This window comes from Cololabis saira, chromosome 2, assembly GCF_033807715.1.
Source record: "Cololabis saira isolate AMF1-May2022 chromosome 2, fColSai1.1, whole genome shotgun sequence".
Lineage (NCBI taxonomy): Eukaryota > Metazoa > Chordata > Actinopteri > Beloniformes > Belonidae > Cololabis > Cololabis saira.
Genome location: NC_084588.1, coordinates 31,888,169 through 31,897,928, shown reverse-complemented (window position 1 = coordinate 31,897,928; position 9,760 = coordinate 31,888,169). Strand labels below are relative to the sequence as shown.

Here is a 9,760-nt window from a genome sequence, read left to right as displayed (position 1 = left end):
GAGTCAGTGGAACGCTTTATATCTGGGGTGAGGAGCGCTCGCGTGCTGCTGCGCCAGAGAAAGAGGAGGGCCGGGAACACCGGTGCCTCTTTTCTGCTTCTTTCCAAACCTGGTATTATATGAAACAATATGATTTTGTTCAGATTTGTAATGTAATGTAATTTGTAATTTGCATAACTCATTTAATACAGTTTTAGCTCCCTGCCTCGCCAATTAGCAGAATAGTATTTCAAGATTTGTACCAGCAGCTTCTAAAATGTGTCTTGTTTCCCCCACTTCAGCGTCCCCCTTGAACCAGTGTTTATTTGTTCAGCTGACAGATCTCAAGCTTACTGTGCCCTCATTCTTAGTCCTCATGTGTCCAGTTTGCTGCTTGCTGCTCAGATCTTGGCTATTATCGGTGGTCAGGCCACACTGGCTGGAGTCTGGCCAGACGCCTCGGACACTTCCGGCCTCCTTTTGTCATCTCATGGGAAAAAGAAGACCAAGGACCAGCACGGCTGGTATTCAGACTCTGACTGCCCAGCTGAGGCCAGGAGGAAAACTTTGCCATTAGATGTTTGCACTCATTTTTGAGAAGTATCTGGTAACATAGCTTGCAGGTTGCTGTGGTCGTGTTTAATTACATCAGCGTGTTCAGGCACCTTCTCCCCGTTCACCGGCTGAAATTAGTCTTGGTGTCAGTGTTCACTTTCGCAAACAGTTCCAGATAAATGTTAGATTCGTCATCAGTGATTTTTTATGCATTGCAAGTATGATCTTTTTTATTTGTTTGATACTGAAACAGGCTGAAGGAGCTCTGCAGTCAGACATCTTCACCACTATACCTCAGTTTGTGGCTGGTGCAGGACAACTCTGGTCTTTCACCTCCACCCGTATTGGTGGTGTTAGTCAGTACGTTTACATGCACTAACAGAAAGTCGAAATGTCGAACAAGCTTTTAGTGCCAGATAATGCTGTCCTAATTCAAGTTATTCTGGTATGTATACGCAACCCACGCTTAGCCGAGTTACTGACCGCCCCGGGTCTCCTCCTTCCGGAAGTGACGGCACCACAATATGGAGCCAAATCAAGGCCAAAAGTTTTGCTAATTTGAAAATAAAATTGTAATTGAAAAACTAAGATTTGAACCTGAAAATTCAAGTTTTGATCATGAACTTATTTTTTTACAGTTTAAATTTTTTTTTTCAGTATCAGATCTTTTTTTCAGTTTCAGATCTTTTTATTTCAGTTTCAGATCTTTTTTTCAGTTTCACATCTTTTTTTTTTCAGTTTCACATCTTTTTTTTCAGTTTCACATCTTTTTTTCAGTTTCAGACTTTTGGCCCTGATCTGGCGTAGGGGGCATGTCAACAACTGAGAGGGGTGTGGAATCATGAGTGACAGCATAACAAAGAAGGCTGGGGACCTTCCTCAGTCATGTTGCCTTCAGGAAACGTAGGTTGCAGAAGTTATCAGTAGAAGTATGATTCAACACTGTATATACACCATATTCACGTGATTGGCAGTGGAAAAAACTGATATTAGTGACACATTTCCACTTCAAAAGTGCGGGTGGCGCCACCTAGCAGCACGGAGTCGAACACACCTCACTCAATAATGGATTGTCCTCTGGCACATGTATACTTGGATTTCTCTGAAACTCCAGTTTAGTCCTTAGCTAGATTGTTGCCAATAGCTTGATTTAGATGTGCATGTAACCGCACTGACTGAGTAGAGAAAAGAAACTGTGGTCAATCACTGAAGACTACAGAACCATCTTGCGTTGCACTGATGTGACAGTCCTGCACTTTTTTTCGGCTTTGAGATGAGACAGTCGACATTATTGATTCCTGATTACTGCTGCCGGCCTTTGTTTCGCGTGCCCAACTTTTGGTCCGCAAACCCGGCTTTCAAAAGTATCATAGTTTATAAACACTTTTGCAATCAGCTAAGAGTCTTTCAGGTCTTGTTTGTTTGTGTTTTTTGCCACTTTTCTTCCCACTAAAAATTAGTTAATTCAAGATTCTTCTCTTGTACGCACCACTTTCCTGAAAACTAGATTTCTTACACATTTCTTTGCAAAACCTTGAATGCTGAATATTGTGGTGAAAAAACAAGACCGATGACTTCTCTGTGAAAGTCATATTTGTGCAGCTGCGGCTGCTCAGTAGAACAACTTCCCACCTCATTGATGGGAGACGCCTTCCTGAAGGTGTTTTTCAGTCAAGTGGGGGTTTTGACTTTGTAGAAATCCTACAAGGAGATCTTGTCGAAAGCTTTCTTGGTCCTCTAAACTTCCGCTTGGTCACTGCTCTTCATTTTATTGTAACATCCATTTCTTTCGTAGAGCTACCCACTAATGTTTGGATCTATTTTCTGCTTTTTTGGGGGGGTGGGGGGGCTAAACCCAACCCACAACATGTGGTTTTTGGGACAGTGATAATGAACAAGTCATATCCATAAAGAGTTAAGACTTTAAACAATGGTAAATATTGTCTAAGGCTGTCCAGACTATTCATAACATCATACATTTTGATCAGGGGTTCCCAAATCTTTGCCTGCGTCCTCCGTACAGTATGTGTAGGTGTGCAGATGCGTTGCCATGTGAGTCTCGTTTCCAGCGGCATTGTTTTACATTGTTTTACAGCCTTATTTACTCTGCAGTCATTGTGTTTGGACGTTCGGAGCCTGCAGGTGATTTAGTGAAGTTCACCATCAGCTCGTGTTTATACAAGAAGCTCATCTGCCATAGACACACCCACACACCCGCACACACACACACACACCCTTCTGGTGTGGCGCACTGATGAAATTAAAACAAACAAGACCATGGGAGTACACATTTCAAAATAGTGATTTAATAAAGATGCTTCTAATGCAAACAGCGGCGGCGACCCCGGTTCCCGCGGCCCTGCGAGCTGGCCCGTCGCAGCTGCAGCACAGATGAAGTTGGCTGCAAGTTCTGAAGCTCATCCCACGGGCTGCCGTCCTCCCCTGCCTGCGTGGTCTCTCACATATCTGAGCTGAGACCTGAAGCTGCTGCGGGTGGTTCACGTCAGGTCCGCTGTCTAGGGTCAGAGCATGATGGAAATGCGTCATCTGGCACTGCGTAAACCCACCTAATAAGTTATCGATTTGAACCAGTTTATAACAAAAACCTCAATGAGGCTTGTTGACATGCTGTGAAGATCTGGGGAGGGAACTCATTTCTGTTCCAGCGGTTGATTCAAAATAATCACATCCTCACTGTAAGTAATCAAGCACTACATTACTTCTTCATTATTTACAGTGATTTATTTCTTTTGTTTATAAGAGGAAAGAGCCTGTTTTCAGAGGCAAAAAACACAAGGAGCAGTCAGGCTGAGACATAAGAGAAAAATTAAATTCTGTTCAGATCCAAGCTCCCACATAATTGCTCCAGGCAACGGAGCTCGGCAGTGAGCAGGCTCTCCGTGGTTTCCTGCCAGCTTCTCGTAATGTGCTGCTTCTGTGATGGAGTTCTGTTTCTCCCAAGGATTTCGTCTTTTTGGGTTTTTTTAAAAACATTTTTTATGTTATTCACACTGTGAGCTATCAAGCAACTTGACACACGTCCCTGTCATTTGGTTCTGTCATTTATATGGTCTGTTTTCATGTCATCTTCAAACAATATGTGGCCATTTGTCAAGTATTATTGCTATATTTGTGTCAGAAGTTATATTGTTGCAGAAAACAAATATTGTTTACAAATGTAGGTAATAACTGACCACCAAGAGATGCATCCGGGTGGTGAGTTGAATTGGAATTTGCTGCCAAAAGGAGCTTGTTCTTCTGAGTGAAATCAGACTGTGTTTCCGCCCCCACTGACCCCCCAACCCCCCACTGCATGCTAATGCAATCTATGCAATCTTCAGCGAGACAAAAAAGCTCTTGGATACAGAAAGCTCTGTATTCATCACAATGCTTTGAAGTTATCCAGTATGTGAATGAAGCAGATTCTTTTTGGAAAAACTGAACATCCTCTTGACAAAGATGAGGAACTACAGACAAAGAAAACAAACAAAAAAAAAACAGCACAAAAATGATTAAACTGGCACAGTATCAAAGTCATACTCTGAAATTAAAAAGAAAGGTCAATTTGCCTGTTTTTGGCCATCATCTACCCTAACATTTAGCAGGGACTCATTATTTTAAAACTGTAGCCATTTATTACATTTCTGCATTCAAATGTCAAACATATGTTTTTATGAATCGAGCCTTTGACGCTGAAACCCAAAAGGTCTCTGACTTTGTTCATGGTGACTATGTGATTCATGGTTGCTTGACAGTAGCTTTTAGTCTTAGTATGTACAGACTGACACTTAACAACAATACAATACATGTCTAATAATGCAGAAATCCAACAGAGAGCTGTTGTTTATATCATTTCTTTATACTAGAGTGTTCATGGCAATCAGTAATGGCATAGCACAAGAATGTGCTCATAAAATCATTTATACATAACGGTGCTGGGCTGCTACCCCACGTAGCCTGTCTACCTGAGTCACATCACACATTTTTATATTAAATCGTGCTGAATGCAGCAAATTGATTAACTTACAACCACCGATCAGGTGCAAGAAAAACTGAACCCACCTTTTTGCTGCGACACAGTTTAGTTTGAATGTGCTATTGTAACACTTGAACACAGCAGACCCTTGGGAAGCCTTGTCTTGTTTCTCCTCCTTTGTATCCACATGTATGGTGCATCCAATGCAGGTAAAGATCCAGAGCTACGTCACTGTTTCTGTGTCCTTATCATTCCCCAGTAATAAGGGATTAAAATGTGACCTCCCATAGCTCATCTGGGTTGTCATGGGAAGTGAGGTGTCACTGAGTTTATTCGGTGAAGGCTACCGCCTCACTTGAGATTAGCAGTTGGGAGATAAGAAGTCACACATTCGATCCGTCACTTGTCACACTTGTCCTTGGACGGGCCCCCGTAAGGGTGTTCGACACTAGCTGATGATTAGTTTAGTGGCGGCGGCGAGGGCTGCCTGCAGTCCAGCTCCCTGACAAAACAGTGTGCCACAGCTTGTCGTGGCCGTGTAACTAGACCCGTCGAGCCGCTGGGAATTAATTGTCATTGGTGGGACGGAATTGATTTGGGTTGCTTTCCAGCTGTGAGAGATTGTGGGGGACAGCGTGGAGATTTACTAAGACTGGACTTTGATGTTGTATGCTACATGTTTCCCCTGGCAATGAATAGCCCCGCAGACCTTGGGGGATAGCCTTGGGATTTTGTATTTGCTTTCCAATTTTGCCCTTAGATGCCAGGACTTTTGGTGTGGTGTTACGTAACTAGGCCATTGATTTCCATGATGATTTGGAGGTGATAAATACACTGTCTGAATGCACGTTTTCTCACACAATGTACTTTTTTTTCTTAGGCTATTACATCCACATTTCACAGCTATAACTCCTGAAGATATGATCTTATAAGTGGTGCTGTCAAGTGATTAAAAAAATTGAGCAATTCATTAATTAATTAAGATCTGCAACTAATTAATCTAATTAATCTGTTTTTTAATCTCACCAAAGCTCTCAACTTGAGATGTTTTCTCATATATTTATTATATTATTGCGGCAGATAAAAAAAAAAGTGGCTTTATAAAGTAATTTATTTATTTTTTAACAGACTTGAACAGATGCATTTTTTAATGGTGCCGCTGGGATGTGTTAGAAATTCCCCCATTCACTGGATCAAAAACTTTCACATGCTCCTCCATTTTCACTTCTCCGCTACTCCCCCCCCCCACCTGTCCAGCTACAATGGGTATGCTAGAGTACGATAAACACGCCCAAACACAGGGACAGCCAATCAGTGTCCACTTCCAGGTGCGACTGACCATTGTTTTCCACCCACAACTCAAGCCCAAGAAGCCCACCGCACAAGGCCAGATTTCATAATAAATGGAATTTACAAACAGAAAAAGTAAAGTGAGAGATTAAAAAATAAATTAAGCGATTTAAAAAGATAACACGCTAAATATGCCTGTAATTAATTAATCGCAATTAACGTGCTAATCTGACACCCTTAGTTATAAGTCATCATTTTTAAGGCAAATTGTCCATGTATGTCCACGTTAGCTGATTATTGTAGCTGAAAACAACTGTTGTATATATTTTTTTTATTTTGAGATATATTATGTTTGTATGACATATTTTCAGGCTTTGGTGAAAAGTCAGGTTTGTATGATTTTATTTCACTTCAGACACACAAATATAAATGTTCAAGCACAGAAAAAGCCCCCACCCCCCCAGTATATGTCAGTCAAATGTGTCACCATGCGATCAGTATGCCCTATCCCTTGGATGGGATGGGTTTCAGGACTTGACAGTTCCCTGCTACGTTTTTTTTTGTTTAACAAAAAAAAGCGGTCCTTTCAGCTGCCTCCGTTCTTCTCCACACTCACCTGGAGGGGTTTCTGTGTTTCTAATTATCTTTCCAAAGATCAGGAACTGCTATTGATCTGACATCCAGCCAGTTTGTTGTCAGAAACACGGTGCTTGTTCATCATTAGTTCCTGTGGAGAAGAAAAACAGCAGTGAACAGGGAGGTAGAGAAAAAGAATTAGTTAGACAAAAAGTATGAGAGTGAGCAGATTGCCAGTAAGAGCCTTTGAGTGGGAGGAAGCTTCGGGGGAATTTCATAGCAGAGGGCAGGAGGCTGAGCCTCCTCTGCTTTGCTTTGTCCCGCCTGTACCTGAGTGTACTTAAACGTTGGCAGAGAGAGACAGCGGCTCTGCTGTGTGATGTGCCCTTCAGCAGGGGGGAAACTGAGGTTGCTTTCTGTGCAAATTGGCATAATTAAATTGACCAAAGTGAAGTTAAACGTGACATAACCTGAGTCGTTCGTCAATATGTCTAATGCTTTAGTTAAGAAAACAGAAACTTGCTCTCTAATGATTTTTAATAAGAGAGTTTAAAGGATAGTGTACCTTCTCTTTCTTGAAAGATCAGGTTTTATTTTCTGCAGATACAGTGAGTCACATGAAGAATTTGTGTAACAGAGCAACATATCCTAAATACTGATGTCAGACCAGTTACAAGAACCCTTATCTAATGTATAGATGATAACAGAATGATGTAAACATGACCTCATTTTCTGGAAACTTCATGTCATCTCTGTAACTGCAGAATTAATTTGCCATGAATTAGCTGTATTTGTTTATCAAAGGGGAGGGAGGGTCACCTAAGGTCAATATTCATAGATCTGCTTGAACTTTTCTCTTCCAGAGCGTCCCGTGAATGCAGACCAGCAGGAGCGGACCCTGTTGAAGGGCGTGTTCAACGTCAGGAAGGGCAAGACGCAGCTGCACAAGTGGGCGGAGCGCCAGGTCATTCTCTGTGGCACCTGCTTAATAGTGGCGTCCGTGAAAGACAGCCTGACTGGGAAGATGCACATCCTGCCCCTGGTGGGGGGAAAGGTGAGAGTTCGTCGAGGGAGGACAGGCCGAGTGGGTGTTCTGAGGTGCTGAGGAGCTCCAGGCTGAGCATAAACACCATACGACAACACAGCTGAGTGGAACAGCTGGCTGAAGTTAAAAAGATGACACACAACTGTAACAACGTCATCGTATGTCATCTCAGTCTTGTGCACCGAGAACAGAGTATATACAGACGGGTTTTGCAACTTAAAGGAGCATGAGGCAAGAATAAGAAATGAGACTCATTAGCGCCAGGACAACCGTCGGGGTTCCTGCAGCCAACAGCGAAGCCGGCATTGGAGCACGTGTGTAATCTCATGTGATTTTCAAATCAAGCTCTAAATATGACTTACAATGTTATCTTACCTGGTCAGTAGGAAATGAGCCATGTCAGCATCTGTTTTCATTCCCAATTCAAGTTGAAGCTGCCTCCATGACTCATGTCCAATGTTTACTCGTGCGCCGCCGAGAACGCGCATGCAGCGTCATTTGACGTCACATCCGCAGGACAGCGCGGGAAACTCCGGTCCGGAATTGCAGCGCATTTTGCAGCACACAGCCTGTTCAAGGCAACGGAGAGATACACTAGAGGGCTCATTCTTTTGGGTTTGGAACGCTTCATCTGACATTATTACTAGAAAACTTAAAACGTATACGAATTCTTTTCATAAATCCTGCCTCAATCCTTCCTCATGCTCCTTTAAGGTTCACATGGTTAGAATCCCAGGGAAACCCATCTAGACTGTCATGTGGTGCGTTTGTGTCCAAGGTACTAATTCAGATCAACAACGTCAGTCTTCTGAGGAACATTTCTTCATTTAAATAATTTTTATTTTTTTATGTTATTTAACCTTTATTTAACCAGGTAAGTCAATTGAGAACAGTTTCTCATTTACAATGACGACCTGGGCAAGAGGCAGCACAAAGAGTCAAACACATACAATCACAGTGAAACAAACAATCAAACACGATATATAAAAAACACACAACACATAAAAAAATATGAATAAAAAGTGGTAGTGTTGGTCCGAAAGAGTTACAAACATGTCCAATGATCACAGAAGAATGTTGGGAGTATATCTTTGAAGGAGGAGAATGGGATGAATGTGTGAAGTTGTTTGTTGCAGAGGATTCCAATCACTAGCAGCAATACAGAAAACAGCCCTGAAAGTTTTTCTTTGTGGAGATGATTTTTATTGTTCTCGTCCCGAGTTTCAGCAGAAGTAGGATGTGCCAGCTGGCTTGACCAAAGGTGCTGCCTCGACCCTTCAATTTCAAACTCGTGGCACGTACAGACCAAGAACCAAGTCGTTCAGCTAATCACTTGCCAGTTTCTCTTGGAGAAATGTCCTGCCGTTCCCCATGCGCTTCTGTGAAAACACAGTATGACCGCAGATTTTTAGGCTTCGGTAGAAGTGCAACATTTTCTCACTTCGTGTCAGTTGCGTCAGCGTGAGATGGGTGTGGGCGCTACGAGTTGTGAATGGACAAATCTGTTACGGGTTGCCACACACAACAGGACATCAGACGCGTTAAGGTGCAAAAATCTTAAATGTAGTTCCACGGGTAAAGGTCCAAAGGTGTTCGGTGTGGTAAACGGGTAAAGAGCAAGAAAAAGCCAAACATCTGAACATGTGTGAAATCTATACCAGGAACAAAGAACACATGAAACTAGGTGGGTACACTATGATTACAATGAAAAGATGGGTTTAAAAGTAAGCTAATAAACATGTGTGGAGTTAAAAGTAGCCGTAAGCATGAGGGCGTTAGCAGGGATCCCCCCCCACTATATTGAAAGCATCTTCAAAATGAAAAATAGATGTGGAATTAAAAATGAAACAAACAAAAACTGAGCTGCGCTGCTTTTTCATGTTTTCCAACTTTCCATTGTGAAAGCGAGGCTGTTATGGAGGAGCAATGTCAAACGTTACTCTGCAATCGCTGTCCTTGTCTGTTCATTTTCGTTTTTCGTTTACTCAGAATTACTGATGCAGAGGAGCAGACAGGTGAATTAAGAGTTGCTCCTGCAAAGGAAAACTTAAAATGAATTCTGGCGGGCTCGGAGCGAACAGCTATTTTCTCTTTCACTAATGTAATTGGGATTAATGATAATGGTGTTTTGTTTTTGTTTGTCTTCTCCACCACTGCTCATCCTCCCTGTGCGTCTGCTGTTACCACGGTGAGGTTGAAGAGGTGAAGCGGAGGCAGCACTGTCTGATGTTCAGCTCGGCCGGCTCACAGGCCCAGACTTACTTTGTCAACTTCGACACGCTCGCAGACTATCAGCGGTGGCACCGGCAAGCGTCAAAAGTAAGCATGAAACGAAGTGT

At 42.5% G+C, this 9,760-nt stretch overlaps 1 protein-coding gene across 1 annotated transcript in view; it reads left to right on the top strand.

Annotated features, from left to right (window-relative positions):
- Positions 1-9,760, top strand: part of phlpp2 (PH domain and leucine rich repeat protein phosphatase 2) — a 45,590-nt gene that overhangs the window by 9,485 nt on the left and 26,345 nt on the right. Inside the window, exons 4-5 of the mRNA XM_061743403.1 lie at positions 7,240-7,430; positions 9,615-9,740. Of these exons, the coding sequence (XP_061599387.1) occupies positions 7,240-7,430; positions 9,615-9,740 (317 nt within the window). The remainder of the gene's footprint in view (positions 1-7,239; positions 7,431-9,614; positions 9,741-9,760) is intronic.